The sequence below is a fragment of the Neolamprologus multifasciatus genome, chromosome 4 (genome assembly GCF_963576455.1).
Source record: "Neolamprologus multifasciatus chromosome 4, fNeoMul1.2, whole genome shotgun sequence".
In the NCBI taxonomy this organism is placed as follows: domain Eukaryota; kingdom Metazoa; phylum Chordata; class Actinopteri; order Cichliformes; family Cichlidae; genus Neolamprologus; species Neolamprologus multifasciatus.
The window spans coordinates 17957037-17980664 of NC_140442.1; the positions used below are offsets into that span (position 1 = coordinate 17957037).

The 23628-nt window shown below is 40.5% G+C and overlaps 1 protein-coding gene across 5 annotated transcripts in view; it reads right to left on the reverse strand.

Annotated features, from left to right (window-relative positions):
- LOC146520239 (voltage-dependent T-type calcium channel subunit alpha-1I-like) overlaps positions 1–23628 on the reverse strand; it is a 201985-nt gene that overhangs the window by 15937 nt on the left and 162420 nt on the right. For 3 of the 5 annotated variants that reach the window (XM_085158404.1, XM_085158405.1, XM_085158406.1), the window contains exons 27-33: positions 22945–23054; positions 19172–19305; positions 18223–18293; positions 10644–10722; positions 10308–10429; positions 8406–8861; positions 2617–2766 (exon numbers count right to left, since the gene is read on the reverse strand). In XM_085158404.1, coding sequence (XP_085014530.1) covers positions 2617–2766; positions 8406–8861; positions 10308–10429; positions 10644–10722; positions 18223–18293; positions 19172–19305; positions 22945–23054 — 1122 coding nt within the window. The remainder of the gene's footprint in view (positions 1–2616; positions 2767–8405; positions 8862–10307; positions 10430–10643; positions 10723–18222; positions 18294–19171; positions 19306–22944; positions 23055–23628) is intronic. The other 2 variants (XM_085158407.1, XM_085158408.1) reach the window with 2 other exon arrangements.

Below are 23628 nucleotides of genomic sequence, written 5' to 3' on the forward strand. Positions count from 1 at the left end.
CGCTGTGGATCAATCAGTTCTCTGAAATGATTTCTTTGCCTCCTCAGATGTGATGATGTAGATATGCAAGCACAAGTGGTCACAGTACGTATACAGTACTGTAAAAAAGAAAATAAGTGGTCCAGAGGTCCACTAAGTCTTTCAGGAGCCCACAAGGTTTCTGCTTTTGATGGGTGAGGTCACAAAATCTTTTAATTGCACCTTGAAATGTTTATGTCCAAAATTTTTCTACAAAACCATTTTTCCCTAACGGTGCATTGTGACCACAGGAACAGCTGATATCTTAAAATCAGTATGCTATTATCCTTTCACTTTATAAACAGTGTTTTGCTTATTTCAATGAGATGCATTTAATATTACCATTAACAGTAGTTTAGTTTCAACTTTGAATTGCCTGTTAGAGCAACATTTTCCAGTGGTTTGATTAGTTGCAAAAGTAATTCAGTGAAAATTATGTTGAGGAGCTTTCATATAGTGTTGAGCAGTGGCCTCTTATACTTGCAGCCAAATTAATAGCGACGGCCTCCTCTGCTCCACTGAACTGTTCCCTGCAAACCAAAACTGCAGTCACTCTCATGCTGTGGATCGTCCCTCGTGTTTATCAGTTCCTTGATGAATATTTCCAATGTCACACACACTGCACCCAGGTGTCCCGCTGTGTCTTACTGTCCGCTCAAACACAGTAAAACTGCACAGAACTCTCAGCAGCAAAACACTCATCTGTGTACTCACCCATACTAGCTCTCTCTCTGTAACGCACACACGTGCACACGAAAACACCCAATTTGCAAGTCTGATGTTTAAAAAACGTGGCAAATTAAAGGAGATCAGCACCGGATCAGAGAGAGTAAATCTGGGCTAGACAAAGGGATTGCCAGAGGAGAGCAGCTACCGAAGGAAAAAGGGGAAGCGTATAACGGAGCGAGGAAAGATTGATGGTTTGACAGCATCTGCAGACAGGCAGAAAGCAGGGCTGACAGATGAGGAGGTGTAGAGCCCAGTTATTGCTTCTTCCGAGATGACCTGCTGCACTTTGTCATTGTGATAGACAACACCAACACAGGACAGTATGTTGTGGGGGTGTGTGGTTTATGCAGGATCTCCTGTTTACAAAACGCCCCTAAAATATAAGAACAGGAAAAACAGGCTGTTGGTGCGTGCCTGCATGCATACAGCAACAAGAATGGCTGCCTGTGTGCCATGCATTAAGTGGGCCTCATTGAGTCACATTACTGCACATATGGAAAGTCGCTTTAATCTTATGCTGCTTTTTTTTTTTTAGAGGCTTTAACTTTCTGTTATACTGTAACATAACAGGACATAGAGCAGTTGACACACTTTATGAAGCTTGGACTTTGACAGCACTTTCCATTCAGACTGCTTGGTGTGATTAATGGACCCCTGTGTGTATCCACGAAAGTACGTGCAACTCCCTACATGCCTGCAACTTGTTGTGCGTGTGAATGTGTGAGTATTCAGGGAATCCTGTGTTTTACAAATTAATTGTATGATTTACCAAATTTTGGTTTTTGATCCAGCCTAAAATTAGATTTTCCAGAGTACACAATCCCACACGTGCGCCAGTCAGTGAAACCGCAAACTGAAGGTTAGCAAATGCTGTTAGCTTTATATTTATACACATTTGCACAGCTACAAAGAAAAGTAGATGTTTTCAGGAATTCAATTTCTACCTCTACACTTATTTGGCGCTAGGGTGTCAATTTTTGTTTCTCCCTTCCAACACCTGGAGGCATTTTTATAAAGCATCTGGAAGCTAGGAATTACATGTCTCAGGATGATGTTTGGTTTTCCCTTCAGAGTGCAGGTGTAAAAGTGTTTTATTTGTAGACGGGCTTTTCTCTAACAGGAATGAGAATAGCTATAATCTGGCATGCCCAGCGTACACGTTTTTTTCCACACTGTGGAAATCATTTTAAAGCATTTTAAAATGTGAAGTCAAGAAACTGCACTTTTAACAGCCTTATCTTGCTTCGAATGCATTTTTACACTGTCAGAGCTGTTCTGCTGAACACAATAAGGAAAAAAGACTTGGTTAGCCTGGTTTTGCCAAAACAAAGTAGATCCCTTCATAGACACTCTGGATATTTTCCTGCTGATTTATATTTCACTCTGTGCTTTCTCACAGAATGCAGCTGAGAACTGCAGAAACCGTGAATGAGGAGGGCCGAAGATTCACCCGCAACTCTCTTGAAGCGAAAGTAAAATGCTTTCCCAGAAAGTCAGTAGATTTGTTGTTGGGTTCACTGTGAAATAACATTGCTAATGGGGTCATTAAAGTGTCCAAACCTTGCTAAATTGGCAACGCAGGGGTAGCTTATTTACAGCCTTAATGTGATGTGGAACTTTTTTCAATACTAGTAAATTATTCAGAGTGAGATCCTTGGATGTTTGTCCTGTAAGCCTGAGCCTATCACAAACAATTGTGTTGACTGAATTCCGAAACACGTTACGCCAACTAAATATTTGACTGAAAAATTAATACATATGTTAAATTTTGCTTGCAAATGTGAGCAGATCTGAGACTATTTCACCCTCCCCTTGGTCCCATGTGTGTGCTGTGGACATGCTTGTATTCATGTGTGTTTAGGGTGGTACCTCTTGCGGGTGGCCCTTGCAGTCTTTGCAGATGAGCTGAGGAGAGGAGTAGTGGTGGAAGACAGAACCGGAGAGGTTGTCGATCATCAGCATCTCCCCCTCTAAGGTATCCTTGATCAGGAGAGATACACTGTCCAACCACTGGCTCTCCTGGAACACATACGCACACGCGCACACACACAACACGCACGCACACATACACGGACACATACGCAGGGGACGCGGGGGGGGCGGCAGACCAGAATGCACGCAGGCGCAAACATGTGCACATGCGGACATGCGAGGACAAAGAAACACGCAGGGAAATGCATACACCATCGAAAGGGTTATAAAAGTGCCCATGTGCACACGCTGGTATGCTTTTGCAGTTTTCTCATACTCTGTGCTCACACGCAAACACACACTCATGTCACTCATGTGCATATTCACCCCCACGACAGTACATTTCACACTCCGTACGCCTTCCTTTCTGACACTCCTCAACTGAAATAATAAATAAATAAATAAATCTCTCATACACTGTCAGATATTACGTACAAATAAATGAGATTTTGATGGCCTTTAAGGCTAAACACTTGTTCTTTTATGGGAAGGAAAAAACCAAACAACAACAAAAAAAGCTCCTCAATAATATAACTCCAAACCATTAGCCAAGTAACACATAATTTTACTATCAAAGCCTTGAGCAGTGAGAGCGGTGCAATTATATTTGATATATCACCTCAATTAGGCTGTTCAATACCTTGTTGAAACAATTTAAGATTTAAGCATTTGCTTTGTCAGTTGGATATTATTAGGTTTAAAGCAATTTAGACTGAATCACTCAAGGCTTCTTTTTTTCCCCCCTGTGACTTAAATGATCCCTCCTTGCTTGAATCTCATCTGCCAGATTGGTTTCTGGGAAAACCAATCTGGCAGAAAAAGGAAACTACTGACAAAAAAAAAAGGGTGGAGGAGGGACTACTTTAAAAATGATGTCTGTGATTCGCAGCGGGGCTCTGTATTTCACAGTGATGTGTGATTGTGCCCGTAGCACATTCTTAACAGCCAAAATAACCGTATTACATCAGCAGATCTATCCCAAAAGATGCTGTGAAACAGGGTCACTCCTCTTCAATCCCCACGCAAGCCTACTTTCATAACACGTTTCTACAACGCCGCACATGCCTATACTTAGGCCTCTTATGCAAACACACATTTCTGACTCATGTGGTTATATTACAATCACTCATGGTTCATGTTTTGAAAGTGAGTGGGCTCGTGATTCAAAAGACAGGTTACTGTACTCCCAGCGATATAAATACACCTAAATCATGCTGGGTTTTGATACAGAGCTGCAGTGCCGCATTTTGGCACAAAGACAAACTGACTTGGCTACATCCAGCTCGGTGTATGCACGTATAAAAAAAACATACTCTTCTCTCTCTCTCTCTCTCTCTCTCTCAGAGAGGCCCTGAGATAGTCCATTCTGTGTAGGTTGAGAGCTTAATATAAAAATAATGTTTGATTGACTGTGGTGGCCTATGTGGTGGCCTCCATTAATAACTGTATTAGTGGACAACAATAGGGCTCGTCTGCAGGGAATGGAAGTTGAGAGAGGGGGAGAGGAGAGAGCTGAAATTAATTACTGCCTCTATCTGACTGTCACTGGCTTGGCTATTATCAGTCCTCTCTTATGCCCGTACTCTCTCTCTCTCTCTCTCACCGTGCATGTGTCAACTTCCTCTAGTGGCTCCTTTAGTCCCTGTGCAATGCATTACTGGTGTTGCACTATTCTCTAAAAAAAGCACTTTCTTAGTGTTTAATATAGCACATTATAGATTGCATTAGTTGCACCAAAAATCCAAGTTCAACTGAGCTGTCTGCTCTGTATAGGACGTAAATATCAGCTTTGTAGATGAATACAAAAGATGAACACTGTAGGTGTAATTCTAAAAAATACTAGACTGTGCAAAAATCTTGAGCCATCCTTCATCTGTTTATATTTCACCTCTATTCTTTAACACAGAGTGGACTCATTTGTTTAAGTAGTCTTCAGGAATAGTTCTCCAGGCTTCTTGAAAGACATTCAGAGCTCGTCTTTGGATGTTGACTGCCTTTTGTTCTGGTTTCTGTCAAGATGATCCCACATCTGGAATCTGAAAAGGCCAATCTAGGCCCAATAGTGTTCCATTGTGTGTTTTTCTCTATGTTTTTCTGTGTGTTTGGGATCTTTGTCATGTGCTCAATCAGATGCTTTCCAGGTGGTATTACATGATGGATCAAATCCAATGGTAGTTTCTGTGTTCATAATTAAAAATTTTAACACCGCTGGATGAAATATAGCAAACCATGACAGAGCCTCCTCCGTACTTTACAGAACATGTATCTGGCTGCAGATGCTCACTGTTGTACCCCACTCTTTTGATCTGACAATTAAAAAATCTCATTTGGATTCTTAATGTTCTGATGTAACTGCAATACCTCAGCCTTTTCTCCCTGTTTCCCTTCCTTAAGAATAGCTTTTTGAAAGCCATTTCTGATGAGACTTCAGTAAACAGTAGATGGATCAGCTAAAACACCAGATGTATGTCTTAGGTCCTGTATCAGGTATTTGCTGGATCCCCCCCCCACCCCCCCACCCTCTATTTCTTAAGGGCAGGACTTTCAGATACTGATCATCTGCTGCTGTAGAAGTTTTTTTTTTTTTTTTTTTTACTCAAGCCAATTCTTCATTGTTCTTCACTTGTCTGGTTTCCTCAGATTTTTTAAGGACAAACTGCACACCATGTTGAAATAGTCCATTTACTATTTACTTTGTTGATTACTTTGTTGGTGCAAAAAAACTATTTTATGACTGTTAAACTGTGTTAACTTTGGCAACTAAAGAAATGGGAAATGATTACGTGAGAAAAAATTTAAATTGAGCTTTTTGTCTGTTATATGTAGACACTGCTTCATCTGCTTGAGTTAGGTGTCTCTTTTATGTTTGAATGATTCATATGTACATACAAAAAAGAAGAAAAAAAGAAAAACATACCTCTGAAAATGGTGAGGTACAAAGACTCGACTTGGGATGTCTCAAGATTTTTGATTAGTACTGTAGCAGTATTACTAGCAGTAATATTACAGCAATTTATGTGACAATGTTTGCACATACACACACACACTCATCCTGGTACGAACAGAAGATATTACATCGCACTGCCAGATCCCTCACTGCATCGCTTGTGAGAAAGAGAAGCAGAGAGAAAGACAGAGAGAGACAGGATGCTGCCAGTTTATTCTCCCTGGTCTGCATTAAGTTCCTTCGTCAGCCAACGCTGAACTAAAAATGGCTCCGTGCAGCCAAGTTTAGCTCTACAAAGGTGAAATTCCTCATGGCAGCCGGTGAGTCATCTTTATGTGTGTGTTTCTGCGTGGAAATCTCAGACTATCATTAATGATTTCATAATGAAAGCATGCGTCTCTGCTGACTGCGAGGAGAAATGAGGGACCCTTCCACTCGTTCTCTCACAAACACACACACACATTCGATGTAGGCAGTGAAATTATGATTTCCAAAGCGTAACCTGTGCACATATGTATGCAAGCTCACATAGTCTCAAATGAGCATTGAAAGGTTAATAAAGCTTAAATGAAAAAAAGCTTCAGTGAATATGTGATTAACATTTTTCACCTCTCCTCGCTGACTGCATTGACTACAGAGAAGAAGGCAAAAAACCTTCATACACAAAATCGACATGATATCACTTTAATTGTTTAGCTTGATTTTGGAAAATGCCTTTCATTTCTCCCTAATGGTTTAACACTTCTATTACTCAGTTTATTCAAACAATTGGCTTTGTGCAGCACTCCTGCTAAGTCACCGCTTAGCATCTCTTTCTTCTTCTCCTTTTATCTGTTTGTGTAAATGTTTAACCTTCCAGGCCCTCGCTTCCATCTTTCAAAATTGCTTAAAGAAAAAGAACAAAAGTTCTAACAACTTATACAAAGAGATCGACTGATTGAGTGCACTCAAGCAATGCGGGCTGTCAGTGAATTTTTACTAAAAAAGAAATCAAGCAATGATTCTCTCCTCTCTCTCTGACATCAGAACCATTTAAACAGAAATTACTGACATTGTTTATCACTTTTGTATTCTTGCAGCTTGCTCGTCAAATATGTAATTTTCCCTGCATGAACTAATCCATTGACACCGTGTGAAGAGAAGCAAACTGACAGACAGCCAGAGAGACAGAAATATCGCAGTAATAATATATAATAAGTCCTTTCATGTGCACTGTCTGCTCGTAGTCTGAGCTGTACCTGTGTATTTTTATTTACCTGCGCAATTCCCACATACTCAGCCCTGAGGAAGCCTCCATCAAAAAAATGATAGCAGCTCTTACAGCGGAATATATAAAGCGTGCATACAATAACAACTGTGTTTCTAAAAAGAAACATTTAAGACTTTTGTGCAATCGAAAATGGCACAAAGAAAACAAAAAACATGTTGAAACTGAGATTTTTTTTCAAAGACGCTCATTTTAAAGTCAATTTAAGCAACACGAGGGCAGGTTTTTATCATCCCTTCCTCACAACTTGCATTTTCATGTCTTCCTTCATATAGGATTTCATCAGTTCACAACCTCTTTGTCATATTCTTTGTTTCATAATAAGATTTTTTCAATGATTTTCAGGTCTGGACTGTAAAAGGCCAGTTTAACATTAATGCTGCCTCCACATATTATTAGTTACCTGTGTGTTACACCCCTCTGCAGCCCCTAATCTCTTTGCAGTGGAAGTGCAAGAGTGTTCAGCTGTTGCTAAACAGCTGAACACTGTTTATCCACACCTAGTCAGGTGTGGATAAAGGAATGCCCGAGGCAGAATCATGTTTACATGCTTTTTCTTTGCATGAGGTTTTAACTACAGTTTTACAGTGAGAAACTAGGTTTACCAGCAGTGCTTTTCAGCATTTCTTTGGGCCAAAATGTTGATTCAAAATGTTGTTGTTGAGCTGACAGGATGGTGATAGCAACTCAGATAATCAACCGGCTACAAAGCTAAAAAAAATCGACACCAACTGTGTCATTATGGACTAAAATCTCTGAGGAAATTTTCCAACACCTTATTGAATTGATGTCACAAAGAATTAAGGCAGTTCTGAAGGCAAAAAAGAGAGTCTGATCAGGTACTAGTAAAGTGTAACTACTAACCAGGCCAGTCTTTTTTACCCAGTTTCACCATTTGATATATTTTCTTTGTACCAGATTCAATTAAATTCAAGTTTTAAAAGATTTACAAACTATTAAATTTGTTTATTATTTCCTTTTACACAGCATCTAAAAAGAAGATTGTACTTCATCTGTGTCAGACTTTCTGACGTTTGTATTTATTCAATAGTGTCTTATAGTACTATTTATATTGTTCTTGCAATAAGCGGTGACCACTCGGGTTTTAGACAGAGTGGACACTGCAGAAAGGAGCAAATATTTGGGCATCTTCTCTTTATCGCTATGAGAGACGTAGAACTATCAGAGTACTACTGCAGCTTGACAACATCAGCAAGTCTCCTTATGAGGCTCGACGCTGATGCTAAAAAAACTAAAAGTCATAGATATCTCATCCTTACTTTCAGGCACAAACACACATGCATGCTTATTCAATCAAACACACAAAAATGCCTTTCACACTCCCACCAAGCAAAAAGATCCTCACGTACTTTCTTTGTTCTCTCTCTCTCTCCCTCTCTTTCTCACACTCACACACGCACACACACACACACACACACACACACACACACACACACATACACTCACACTCACTTGTGCTGGTGAGTACATAGTCTGGCTGGAGTCACTGGAGTTATATGGTCCCTGGTGCGCAGCAGTGACTGCGTGTCGCAGCTTTCTCACTCCTTCTCCTCTCTCTCCTCGGGCACTTCCTCTGTCTCTTCCTCCCGCCGTGCCTCCAGGCCTAGATCCAGCAACGACTAGTCCTTTATCCACCCCCCCACCCCCGCAACCGGGGGCGCCCATGCAACAGAGGGTGCCCTGGGCCAGCTCCAGCTCAATTTCTGCATCCATCTCCGCCTCCTCTTGGGCCTCCTTGTTGGAGTCGTCCAGGTGCTTCATCAGCACGGCCACCACCACGTTGATGAGCACGAACTGGGCGGTGAGCACGAAGGAGACAAAGTACATGGGCGAGATAAACTGAAGGCTTGGATTGCAGGCATAGTCCACATCAGTGCCGTGGTCTGGTGGGCACTCCCGCAATGTATCCTGGTCAGACAGAGGATGAGGAGAGAGGTTGGTCAAGGGTAGTTTTGGGTGAAAGGGAGCAAAACAGATAAGATATCACGAATGTCACTCTTTGGTTAGGAGCTTCTTCTTGAATATTTGGAAAAGTGGCGGAGATGATGAGAAGAAGTCTCGAGTCAAAATTTAAAAGTCGTCATGTATTGGTGCGAGCTCAGCCCTGAAGCAACTTAATCATTCACAACAAAAAGTAATTTTACTGCTAGAATTATCTTTCTCATGCTACAAGGCTCTTTGTAGTCATGCCTGCTTGTATTATCTTCATACACTCACTTCTATGCAAAATAACAAGGGGACAATATTTTTACTTTTGTCTTTTGAAAAGTTATTAGTGGTTTTCCAGTCTGGTTAACACGCGCACAGCGGAGTTCAGGCAGAGCAGAACCAAAGTGACAAGTGTTTTCTGGAGGAAGTACACATATCTCACCCAGGCTGTGACCACACATAACAATTTTAGCCCTCTGAGCTGAAGCTGGTCTTTTCTGTCTAATTTGCTTTGACATTTACAGACCCTGTGCCCCTTCACAAAGCTCCCATCATTTCTGCATCCTTTTCCATCTTCTTTGCTTAAATATTTCCATTTTCTCCTCATCCGAGCCTCCGTTTTCAAACGCACTCTCTCCCTGTTTTGCATTTTTGCTGTAATCCCACACCCACAGCCCCTCACCCCCTAGAGAGGAGAAAGCATAATAACTGGTCAGTTCTCTTAACCCCTTTCCTTTCCTCTCATCTTCCCTCTTATTACAGTCGGCTAGTGCCTCCTTTTTCTCCCCGCTGCACTCTCCCTCATTATTTCCTCCTCTCTATCGTCACTGCATGACTAATTACTGCTTTCCTTTCCACTAAAGCAGAGCAGGTCTAACCTCTCTCACAGCCCAGGTAGCAAGTTGATGGATAAAATGGCTAAGATTTACTCTGAGGGGCACCATCTGTGGCCCGCTGTCCTGCTTCATGGCCCGCTATCATCCACACTGCCTGCATCAAGTGTGTGCCTAATGGTCCACACCCGACACGCACCAGCATAATCTCTGATTCCTGTGCAGCCTCGGAGCGTGGAGGAGACGTGATTATTCCTGGTGGAAGTGGATGTAATTTCAGAGGAAATTGGTGGGGTTTTTTGTTGTTTTTTTTACATGTGCACGAGGCAGTTATCTCTTTCCATCAGTAGGGAAGTGTGTGCTTCCTGTGCTGAGCTAACACATTTCTTTTTCATTGCTATCATTAGAGAGAAGGCCAGGATGGTTGACAGTTTACTATTAAAGAGTCTATTTTTAAATAGTGTTTTCTCTCAATCACAGTTAAAAATATACTTGCATGTTTACCCTGTAGCATCAGACTGAAGCCTTTCACATGCACTCAATCTAGTAAATAAGACTGACTCAAATATATCTTCATACTATTGGTTTGTACCTTCATAATGCCATTCCAGTTGTCACCCGTTGAGACTTGAAACAATGTAAGAAAGGCCATGCCAAAGTTTTCAAAGGTAGCGTGACGACTCATACCCTCACATGGGTAATCTTCATTGCAAACTGAGAATAAGAGCGAGAAGGATCAAGAGAAGAAGAAGTTAAAAGAGGGGCGAGAGGAAAATGGCAAGCAAAATCTCTCCAGTTAAGTCCATCCTGAATAGATACTGTTTGTTATTGAATCAATAGCAGTCTGACCAAACACTATCTGATTCTGAGAGCACAAAATATTTAGCTGCTATCTCAAGGCAGTCTTTAGGATGTTATATGAACTCACCTAGTTCTCCAAAAAGCTCTACTCCTAAGGCGGCGTAGATGAAAAACAGCAGCATGAAGAGCAGGCCCAGGTTACCCACCTACAACAGGCACACAGAAGGAAAAACGTATTATTGCGTGTTTGTCATAAATTCATAAAGAGTATTTTAATATCTGCAGGAATGAAGAACTTTGTAGATGGCATTATGGTCGGGTCAGTGTCTAATGCACAAGTTACAGTCCTTTTAGTGAAAAACAAAAGCGTATTCTAAACACTAATATATGCGCATAACTAAATGCACTCACCAGACACTTTATGAAGTACAATTGTTTAACTGACTGTTATTGCAAATATCTAATCAGCCAATTGTCAGGGTCCTGGGTCTGAGCGACACAGGGACCTTGAGCAGTTATGGACTTGTATGATAATATATGTATTTTGTTATTGCTGTCCCTTGTTCTCCCTGCTTGTAGATATTTGTGTGTATGTAGGTGTGTGTGTGTGGGTGTGGCCCTGGCAGGTGATTGGCCACAGCTGAAGTCCATGACACACCTGCAGCTGATCAGGCCTCGTCGGAGGAGCTACTTGAGAGTGTGGTGGAGCTCTCTCTGACGCAGGATCATTGTGTGAGACTTTAGTTAAGTCTGCGAGTGTATGCCTACTGGAATTAAGTGTCTTGATGGCTGCCTCTGTTATTTCCCCTTAGGAGGAGCGTGGAACACCGGAGGGCAGCAAGCACGTGGTGTGTGGACACACGAGAGTGGAGAACACGGAGCACGGACTTTTTGAGACGATATGACACAGGAGTCACGGGAGAGCCCTGCCAAACCGTGACACCAATAACATTGCAGATTTTGAATGTGGCATGATTGGCCCAACAGACTGGGCTGAGTATTTTGAAAAACTGCTGATCTAGTGGGATTTTCCACACACAGCCAGAAAATATCCAGCAAGCTGCAGTTCACTGAGTAAAAAAGCGTTGTTGATGCCAGAGGTCAGAGGAGATCAGGCACACAGGCAACGGTAACTCAAATAACAACTCGTTATAACCAAGTTACGCAGAAGAGCATCTGCAAATGCACAGCATGTTAAACTTTGAAGTAGATGGGCAACAGCAACAGAAGAGCACACTGGTTCCATTCCTGTCAGCTAAGAACAGAAAACTGAGGCTACAACAGAAGATTGTAAAAACGTGGCCTGGCCCGATGAATCTTACTTTCTGCTGCATTATTTGAATGGTAGGTCACAATTTGTTATAAACACCATGAAAGCATGGATCCAGCCTGCCTTGTATGAACAGTTCAGGCTGGAGGTTGTGGTGTAGGAATTATTTTTTTTGGCATGTTTGCCCCCCTTTGTATTAACTGATCATCTTTCAAACACTACACTCTACTGGGTTATTGTTACTGACTGTGTCCATCCCTTTATCACCACCATGTACTTATTTTCTGATGGCTGCTTCCAGCAGGATAGTACATCATGCCACAAAGCTCAAATAATCACCTCACTCTGGGATGTGGTGGAATGGAAGATTCACATTACTAATGGGTAGCAATTGCACAATACTGTTATGTTAATATAGACCAAACTCTTACAGGAATGCTTCCAGCACCTCGTTGAAGCCATGCATGAAGAATTAAGGCAGTTCTACTACTTGCGAAGTGTAACTAATGAAGTGGCCCATGAGTGTTTTTCTTATGACTAGAAATAAATCGATCACTGCTTCGTCTGCATCCATAAAATGTGTTATTGCAAAGTAAAACACCAATTGATGATGATATAGTACGTGTATTATTACAGTCACACATTATGTTAATTCTAATGATTTTTGTTCGTGCTTTTGAAAAGGTCTCATACAGTACAATTTCATTTTTACAAGATTTCCAGTATCTATAGTGCTTCGGAAGAAAACTCCTTTTCATTATATTTTATCATTAAAGATATCACTGAGTGATGGATATGAATCTAATCCAATATTCCAACTTGTTCTGTCATGCTCCTCTCACCCTTCTTGGTTCTGTAAACAGACTTTGACACGACTAAAGCCACAATGCTTCTGTGAATTTTTCAGCTTGGGCTTTTGGGACTTGGCCTGGATCCATGCCACAAAACAGCCTTCTGTTGCTTCACCCTAATAGTGATGATGTTGTATGGTTAAAAAATTTCTAATCCTATTAAAGAGATACAAAAGCTAGCCTCCTATTCACCGCCTTTAATGTTCTGCAAGCAGCACTATTCCACTGAGAATGAGGGAATATTCAATGTGTGCCTCAGTACTCAGAGACTTTTCAAGGAAACTATACTTGTGATTTGCTGCCAGTTCAGCTGAAGAACACTGCACCAACACTACGGCGGCTATTTGTTCAGAGGAAATTACACATCAGCTGTTGTGCAAGTGAAGTTTATAAAGAAAATTCCATTGTGGTGCTTTGCCAGGCTTTTTTTGGGCTCTGTTTGAGGCAGGATCTATAATGATGCCATGCTGAAGAGGAAAATAATAGTGAAAAAGAGAACTTTGATAATAATGTCTGGTTTAGTCGGAGAGCTCTCAGTAAATGGAAGCCAAGTCAAACATTTCTGATTTAGTTTAGCTGTCAATGAATTTCAAACAAGGACTTTTCCAGCAAAGAACAACAAATCTAGTGGAATACATTAAAAGTAGCTCTTTCATGCTCAGGGTTTAAATATGTTCATATGTTCTTTGTTACTATATCTCATGAAAATGATTTCAAAAAGTGTTAAAATGATAATGACATATAGGGCTGGGTATCGTCACTGATTTCCAGAATCGATTCAATTCCGATTCACAAGGTCCCGAATCGATTCGATCCACGATTCGATTTAATTCGATTCGATTCGATTCACTTCGATTTGAATCTGGGAAATTTTGACAGTCAGAAATATTATAATTCAGATCAGTACAGTTACATATTTTTGTATCTATAAAAAGGAAGCTGACACACGCAAGACTTTATCAAAGGTGTGAGCGTCACAGCAGATGCCTTTGTGTCAAAGTAGTTGAGGATAAAACATAGAAAAACATGAAGGCGATTTTCCTGGCCTGGGATTTTATAAAAATATTCTGCAGTACATCAAAAACGAAAGAAAACCATTAATCAACACATGAACATTACCTCTGAAGTTACAGCGGTTTTATTAGAGACACGGCTAAGCGTTTTGCATTTTGCATAATTCTAAAAAGTTTAAATTTGTTCAGTATTGAACGGCAGAAATTAGGTTTTCTTTTCGGAAGTATATAAAACGAAAAAAAAAACCATTGGCCGACAGCGCTGTAAACAACGGTAGACTTGTGCGTAACAAGCAAGCGAATAATGCAGAAAACAGTACAGAGAGAGAGAGGGGGAGAGCGAGAGAGAGAGCTGTGCATCGTGGTTGAAGCAAAACAGTAAAAGTAAGAGTGAATACATGACGATGTTTATGTGAAGTGTAGTTTGGATCTTCTTTTGCTGCTGGTTCGGTCAATATTGTTTGGAGAGAGATAAAACTAACAGCTTTAGAATCAGCGCATAAAGGGCGTGAACACAAAGCGCGGACCCACCGACAGATCAGAATCAGCGAGCTGTCGGCTTTCAGCCCCGACCGTGTCCGTGCGGTCAGGTGAGAAAGGCGACATATCACTGATTCTGATCCGCGGGTTGCGCTGTGTGTTTAAGTCTTTGTGCAGAATCCGTGTTCCTGCTCTCATTTACTGTCTTAGCTGTTTGGTGGTTGTTGAAATTTTGTGAGATTTCACCAGAGATTCTGGCATTTCGGGCAAAATAAATTTATATAAAAAAATCGATTCAGGATTTTAATGAATCGATTTTACGTTATCCAAGCCAGAATCGATTTTAATCGATAAATCGATTATAAAAACCCACCCCTAATGACATACCATACAATACCTGATGTACTTTATCTGCTAAACCAAAAGCGTTAATTAAAAGAGATTTAAAATGTAGGGAAAAGTAAAAGGAAAAAAAGCAAAAGAAGGAGTTTGTTCAGGTATGCCACAAAGTCAAACTCAGCTTCAATCCCAGCAAAGCAGCTGCTCTCACAGCCAGCTCACAACATCCTACACAGCCAATTGATAAATCTATGATAAGGCCTGTAATTAGTTAAGTTGCTTTAGCCCGGTCACATTTGCTGTCCATTGCAAGCTCCTGCACCGCCCCCAAACCCCAGCTCCACTTTTCACACTGTTTTTGGCTATTGCTGACTGTCAGGTGCCGCTTACCACCCATCAGGAACAACTGTAGCATCAGAGAACCATGAATATACTACCAAACTTTCACATGAACTCTTTACTCTGCTGCCCTCTGGAAGGAGGCCCTGAATCAGGGGGGAAGGGGTGAAGACACCTTGTCCGACCAACAATCATAAGCTCATGTATTTCGTTCTCTTACACAAACTTGCTTCCAAACACAAATTATTCGCCAAGCGGTAGAGAAACTTTGAAAAGTGCAACAGAAACTTGAAGCAGAGAAAATTTTGAAATATGTTGGTTTCAGGATAAGGCAGAGCTTTTAATTTGAAGGCGACCTTTGCCCTTTTGTAGTTTGCATCATTAAGTTTCACTACAGCCTGCAGGGTAAAATGAGGAGTGTTTGTAGACAAGTGGTGTCTTGCATGCAATCTACTGGCGACAGCAGCAACCTGCTAGTAACCAAAGCATCACCAAAGGTTTTTGGTGCAGCACTTGCAATCACTTGCTACCCAGTTAGGGAAACAGCCATTTTTCCCTAGCCCCTTAGACTTGCCTCACATGTAATATGAATTATATTACAGTAAAGCCCTCCCAGTCCTCCTTTGGACTGAAAATTATGGAAGTAAATGCATCACAACACGGGAACGTGTCTACACAGTTTGTATCTCTGTGTTACTCTTCCTGGATTCCTTAGCCAATCAATAATGATGAACTAACAATAAAGTTTTGCTAGTCTAGTATTAAGGCTAATAATCTGTTTGGTGAAAATTATTGACTTTAATCTATACTTATAAAATAACATGGACTACTTTGCTATTTCTTTAGACTATATTTTGCAAAGATGAGAAAGATGAAGCTATCTTTTATTATTTTAATGATTTAATTTGGCAGCAAACACGCATATTAACTGCTCCTTTTCAAAACTTGATTGTATTCTTAAGGGAAAGTGGCTTTCTAAATGATTTCTACAGTTTCCACAGGCATTTCTGGAGTTTTGTCAGCCATTTCCAGACAAAAAAATAAATACACATCTGGCTCGGCTTTAGCGCTAACGTGGCATAAACTGTTAGTGACAGGTTGCAGCCGTTTTGCATCAGTTAAGGAGGAAAGATTAACAAAGAACGCTTCAGGGTAAATGACTTTGTCTCACTGCCTATTTGTAAAGACAAGCCATGAAAATGCATTTCTTAACATGTCACTGAGCTATTAAGCTTACACACCCTTTCAGTGTATGGATCCCTCATTACATCTCCATGTCTTGTCATGATCTATTAACTGCAGAAACCGACTGTGTAACTTGTGGAGTGCTGAAATGATGTTTTATCTCATAAATTATTATTGTAGCAGCCATCTGTCGCCATGTGCCACGGTAACGTAATTCATATTCTGTGCCCTCCCGTGGCATTATCAAGCGTTTGCCTCTTCAGCTGAATCCTTAAGCCTTTGTTGAAATGTCAATAATCTCTTCAATGTCCTATGTGATGAAAAGCTGGCAGCTAGCCATTTCATTTTCACTGTGAAATATAGCGTAGTATCACCTGAGGTTAAATCTCTCACCAGGTATAATGCAGTCACTCTCACTGTTTCAATACCTCACACACACACACACACACACACACACACACACACACACACACACACACACACACACACATACACAGACCTCCTGGAACTGTTTAATTAGCCCTAGTTTTAATTACCTCCCCTGTTGCCCTTGGGATAGAGTGAAGGGCTCAGTGTTAATGAGAGCGGGATCAATAGAAAAGAAAGACAAGGAATCTGTTCTCCCTCACCTCTGCCTGCCCTCCTTTCAACACGCCACCTGTTTCTCTGTGCTTGCTTCATCTTAGTTTTGATGGTCAATGGATTAAACTGTCTGTATGTGTGTATATATTTGTATATGTGTGTGTGTGTCCTGCATAAGGCACTACACGTCTTTATTTCATTCATTTATTTTTGGAAAACCTGTTGGTCTGGACCATTTGTTCTGAAAACTTTTTCTGTCATGCCCCACTTTTCAAAGCTGAAAAACGATCCATAGCCCACACCCCATTATTTTATCATTAACAATTAAAAGGATTCATGATGAATTTGAAGAGACTCAAGGTTAGAACAATAGCATCTGCACACTAACGGTTTATTTTCCCTCCTATCCATAAATTATGTTAATTTAACTTAGCGTCACTCCGTACATTTCCCCTAGTGCTCCCCAACACACCTGCAGTAGCTCCACGCCCCTCCAGTGGTGCCTGCCCCACAGTTTGAGAACCACTGTTTAAAACACAATGACTAAAAGGAGACAAAGGCCTGTAAATTTTGTGGGTATTTATTTGTTTCCTGTAAGGTACAAAGAAAAGTCAATCCTTACCAAATTTATAATACAATAAAAAAGGGATAGTTGAATAATAAAACATCCATCTGTTGAATATTAAATAAAGAAGTAAAAAAAAAGATGTAAAAAGGCAAAATTTACCCACTGCAAAATACGACCTGTACCCTGAAAAGCACAGCATATTTACGACGTTAGACGAGAAATATTATTTCCTAGTGTCCTGTAAAAACCTGACTTTTTGCGCTCGTTATTCTAGTGTACCTACCTTTAAGTACTTGTAGTTAAATATAATTACATTAGAATTTCATTTAATTTGAGGGGAATTATGCCCTTACTGTGGACCATATTATAAAGTTACTGAAATGTGAGAGTGGCCTCTATCTTCTCATTTAATTTTCCAGAATTCTGAAATTATTGTTTCACTTTTTGCTGGAAAAATTCTGACAGTTTTGATGGAGTTAAAAAGGAATGCTCCAAAAAAAATGACACCAGCATACACCAAGAACATTAACCAATAAGTGTTGAGACACTGAGGGAGATGGCATGCAAACAGAAACATCATACATACTTTCTACAACATGTTTGATGTGCTGTTTCACACTTCATGTTCTAATGAGTACAGCTATTCTAGAAAAAACAAACAGAGATAGACAGGCAGCTGAATATTAGGTGCCCTGGAACAGTGAGAGACGGCCTGGGCACTGTTTGACTCTGCGGACAATTCGCCACTAAATGAACTAAAGTTTACAAGCTGTTTCTAACACACTGCGGTCTCAGTGGGAATCTGGGTACTCTCCGTGGTGCTGAAAGTGAAAACAAGCAAAAACCTGCCTGTGTGTATATGTACGTAGATGCATATGTGTGTTCCAGGCTCCCAGTGTGTGTGGTAAATGAGTCATCCATTAGAGTTGCCTACAGGCCAACAAAGAAAGGGAAGAGGGGCTAGTACCCCCCTTGGCTATTGACTGAGACTGGCCAACTTTCTCTTGGGGGACTGTGGAGTGAGTGTGCGTGCGTGTGTGTGTCTGAGCAGAGAAAGAGAAAGACTAAGTGTTTTTTACCTGAGGCAGGGCTTGGACTACTGTATCCAAAAGGGCTCTCATTCCTGTTGCCATTTTCAGCAGCTTCAGCACTGAGAGAGATAGAGAGAGGGTGGGAATTTAGAAGGAAGTCCCTCAGGTTCAATTACATGCTACATGTACATAGAATGGGAAACAGTGATCTGTGGAAACATCCGTTCATGATTTTGCCTTGTAAAACGAATGCATTCATGTCAAGCCTGCATATTAACAAAGGAAAATCTCCGCGAGTGTGGTAACAACATTTCTACTAGTAATTCCTTTAAAGTTGGGTTTCATTTAATCAAGCTTAAATTCATTTTTGTTTATCAAATGTCCAAAAATCCATAAACTTCTGTTAACTTAAGTAAGAAATCCTTTTAATACGACAGAATATTAGGGCCACATTAAGAAAAAATTGAAGATTTATATCATTTTTTTCATTAATATTGTAAATTTCAAGATTAAATACAGGATGAGTTAGTGAAACACTTTGATCAGCTTTCTTGTAATACAACACATTCCCTCTGTACTGCACGAGGGTGTAACCATCGATGTCCTTGCATCGGTCCACTGCCAGTTTTTTCCTTTGTGTGGGTTTTTCTTCTGACCAGTTGTAGCTTTCTTCACCATCTCGTCCTCTGTCCTAATGCTTAACAATTATCACCAAACTGTATTCATGTGTCAAAAGGGAAATCATTTCACTAACTCATCTAGACAAGGCATTTTGTAGAGGGTAGAGCAGCTGGGTCAGTTGTTTGCCTTGAAACAACAACTTTAATCTCCACATTTTGACTTTTTTTCCTTAAAATTTAGAGTTTAATGTTAAAATTTTGAACCAGTATGTGAGCTGAAATGGTTATATCAAAATATAACTGTAACCCCCCCACCCCCACCCCCACTCCCCCTCACAAAAAAACATGTATGTGATTATTTGTCACAGCATATTTACCTCTTGCTATCCTCAGTACTCGCATGATCCTGATGATGGTGGGGTTGATAGGCAGAGCAGCACTGATCTCAATCTCTTCCAGCGTGATGCCCATCAGTGACAGGAGCACTATGGCCAGATCCAACTGGTTCCACCTAGTACAAGTTCACACATTCACTCTCATGTGGTGGAGTAAAAAAAAAAGCATTGCACTAAACTCAAAATATAGAGACTGACTACAAAACACAGACGCTCTGGTTCACTGGGGGAGTAAATAAGTCACACTTGTTAAAACTGCTGCAGACTCAAATAGGCTGTTCACCAAGTTCTGAGCTTTATTCTTTAAGGAGGCATCTACACATTAATCTCCGTTGAGATTTACACATTGCTGACAGTGATGCTACAGTTCCTCAGACCCAAGAGTCCTTAAAGACATCATGTGCGGCAAGGCATCTTGTCAGACAATTTAATTTTAAGGCTTGAGGACAGATGGGAAACAGATGGTGCCAACAATTTGAAGAAAACCATTGCCAGCGCAACATCTGACTTAAAGGTGCGGTACGCCGTTCTAATCCAATACACTTTTTGTCAAATTCAGCTAATATTTCCTCTGGGTCTGCTCGTTGTTGTTGTTGGTGGTGTGTGTGTGTGTGTGTGCACTAAAAAAGTGTTTGCACACAGCCCTAGTTCTGCAAATTGGGAAAAAAGTAAATCCCACGGATCAAACCACACAGCAAAACAACAAATCTATGAATTTAGTGAGTAGACATTTGGGAGCAGATTTTTTTTTAGAATGTCTTCCTTAAATTTAAAGGCATTTTATTTATTCTGATGAAACTGCACCACATTTGCAAGGCTTCCAACTTTTCAAGTCCAAAAACAGCCCCCGAGCTTCCAACAGACTGTCCAACCAAATGTGGGCAACAACTGATTGAATTTGTTTAGGTTCAGGACTGTGTGAGTGTTTATGAGAGACAGTAAATACAATGTAAGATCACAGCGAGGCACCCAGCACGGTGAAACATTTAGATTGGAAATGTGGAAAACAAGACGGCAACAACTTGTGAAAAGGTTTAATTAAAGTTGCGCTTTGCTTTTCTGTTATCGACACTGTTAAGCTCAGATTTCTCTAATAAAGCACACGCTCCACTTAACTACCCGTGTCTTCAACTGTAAGACCTTGTCATGTGCCGTGTGTTTTACCTGCTACTCCACTGACCCAGTTCTAAAGCTGGCCCGAGAGTCACCCCAGCGTATACCGTAAATCACACTATGCACAATGACTGCTCGCGGCTGTTGCTGACACTACATAAAAAGAGACAAATTGCCAGCTGATCATTGCATGATAAATTCTCTCTATATCCGCCCATCTCTTTCTCATTTCATCATTCATTTGTCCCCTCCATTTCTTTGTCTTTGATCACTGCAGCTTCCATCTTCTATATATTATCTGTCTTTTTTCTGCATCTCTCTCTCCGTCTTCCACCTTATCTCTTTTACAAACCATTTTTTTTGCTATTCTTTTCCCGCTGTCTGGTCTCTCTTCGGTAACTGAAATAGGTCAATGACATTAAACTACCATCAGTATAATATGAGGTCCCAAATCTGGTTCTGCCTAAATTAGTCACTGCATAGCTCTCAAAAGACATCAGTGTCATCGTTGTGCAGTAACAGATGAGGCTGTAAATAGAGAAGCGCTGAGGTGATTTTCCTATAAAGTCAAACAAAGGTGAGTACAGTAAGATGGAGAGATTTTCAGTGTATTCATTTCACATCCACATAATTGACAGACACATTTCATTTGGTGGTGAGATTGTTCTTTTACAGCTTCATCTTTTTATGGATTATACCACATTAGCTTTACTTGGTTCATAGTTTAAAATGATCCCTTTTTATCTTACATTTAGTCTTTCTCCTGCCCTCAGTTCATTCTTTCCTTGTTATTTTAGCTTCTTCCCTTTTAAGGACCACTTAACTGATTGGCTGCCATTTGTCAACAGAAGATCATATTAAATATGAGCATTCGTGAGAAACTGTACTTAAAATTGATCTCCAGTATTTTACCTGCAGTACTGGTAGTGTCCCAGTGTGTTGCAGTGTGTTTGAAATCATGTCATGCTGAAAAATGAAGCTGTTGCCAGTCAGATGCTTTCTAGATGGTATTGCATGGTGGTTTAAAATCACACAGTACTTTTTTGTGTTCATAATTTCATTAATTTTGATGAGATTCTTCAGTACTACTTGTTCAAATGCAGCTCCAATCCCTGACAGAGCCTCCACCGAGTTTAAGGGATGGCTGTAGGCTCTCACTGTTGTACCTCTCCTGTCCTGACCTCCAAAAACCAAACCAAAAGTGTCACATTTGGATTCATCACTCCATCAGATCTGTTACAACTGAATTCCAGTCCAATTCTTGTGCAATCTGCCATACCTCAGCCTTTTATCCCTGTTTCCCTTCCCAAAGAAGGCTTCTTGACTGCCAGGCTTCCACTGAGAGCATTTCTGATGAAGTTTCAGTGAACAGTAGATGGATCGGCTGAAGGGCTAGAGGCATCTCTTGTGTCCTGTGTCAGGTCTTTGGTGGTCTTTTTCCCTATTTCTTTGACTTGAATTTCATGACTTTCAGACACTGTTCTGCTGCTGATAGTGTTTTTAAGGACAGACTGCACACTACGCCAAAAAATCCCACAAAATACCTCCTTTTTTAGTTAATAGCTCTTTGTGAATCACCCTGGTGGTGCAAAACTACAAGTTCATTCCAGTCAAATTGTGTTGTCTTTTTTAATTTTTGTAAATTCAACTAAAGAAATGGGAGCAGATTACATGCTTATGTGATAGGCTTCTATAGCCTATCAAGTCCACTAAAGACACAATCTAAAATCAGTTCTTTGCTATACATGGGGGCTGGCTCAAGACATTTGTATAGTACTGTAATTATTAGATTATTCTGCACCTTAAAATAAGCCTTTTAACTGTAAGCAATTTAAGGTTTATATTTGCACAGTATAGCTTGATGGAATAAGAGCATGACAGAAGGCTTAAAAGAAACAAAGTAGGAAAAACAAACCTCTTTATTATTTAAAGCTTTCTGAACTTCCAGCTAAGCAGACTGAGGTACTATGCTCTTTATACTGCTTAAGACATTATAGACAGAACCCACAATGTGTGCTAAGTGTCATATTTGTAGTGCTTATTATTTAGTAGACTTGACAACAGAACGTTTTAACGCCAGCGCAAATATTTCAGCACATTCATAATCCTAGATGCCGTCAAAGCTGCTATTCCACTTATAATGATCAAAGCAAACGGCAGATTTATTTAGCATTACACTTTGAACCAAATAACTGTTTATTGTAGCGCTATTTATATTATATGTTAACTGGAGAGATTATAGCATGTGCCAAAAGCCCTAATAGTTGACTTAATGTTTTTTTTTCTGTTGCTTTTTTCTTTTTATTATCATATATGTGATAAGTGGTTTAGCTGAACAGACAGTGACACAGGATGACATTGTAATTTTTGACTGATATAAATGTCCACATCTAATCCAAAGGCTGCTTAAGGTTAGACACTGTGGGGCCATAAGAAAAGCTGTCTGTCATTCAGAAACAGATTCATCCATCTCTGGACAGCAGATTTAACAAATCCACAGTGGAAGGATGAGATCTGCTGTGCTGCCAAGCTTTTTTCTATTCATACATGCTGCTACAAATAAGCACTATTACACTTAGACAGGAAAATGGTTTCAAGCAGTATCACGCCTTGATCACAAAAAGTAGAAACAGGCACTGTACCTGTCTTTGAAGAAGCGACGGACGCCGAAGGCAATGAGTTTGAGCACTGCTTCCAGCACAAACATGGAGGTGAAGAAGTAGTTGCAGTATTTCAGGGCAAGATCCAAAGACTGCAAAGAGAGAGTAAAACAGGGGCACGTGTGTGTATAAATAATGGGGTAGAGTGAGTTAACAGTTGCATCAGCAAATTGGAATTTGTCCAACTGTGTGTATCGTAAAATCAACAAGCCAGAGGCCAAAGGAGAGCATGCTCCATTCATAGCACTAGAAACACACCACGCATTATGTCCTCTAAAGATATAAAATAGTATTTAAATATTCCAAATGCAAACATGCTTTATTTATTTTTTTACACCCAATCCAGCTTCCAGTCACTGAAGAGGCTATTTTCTCCCTTTATAAATAGAGCTGTGTTTTCTAACAAGTGGGAGGCTCCCAAATGTCAGGACCAACAGCTGACAAACACAGCCGAGACCTGTGATATTTATCTGATGCTCGGTCAGTTTGAGAAAGCTCACTCCATTTTAAAGGTCAAATGGGCATCTTATCTCAAGGATAATCACTTTTCTCTCCCTTACAAAAGCGCTGTCAGGCTTTTAAACCTCCATGTGCCACACAGATACTGTACCGGTAACAGCACTCTGACAGCAGCCCCTTGTCAAATCAGCAGTGCAATCACAGCTC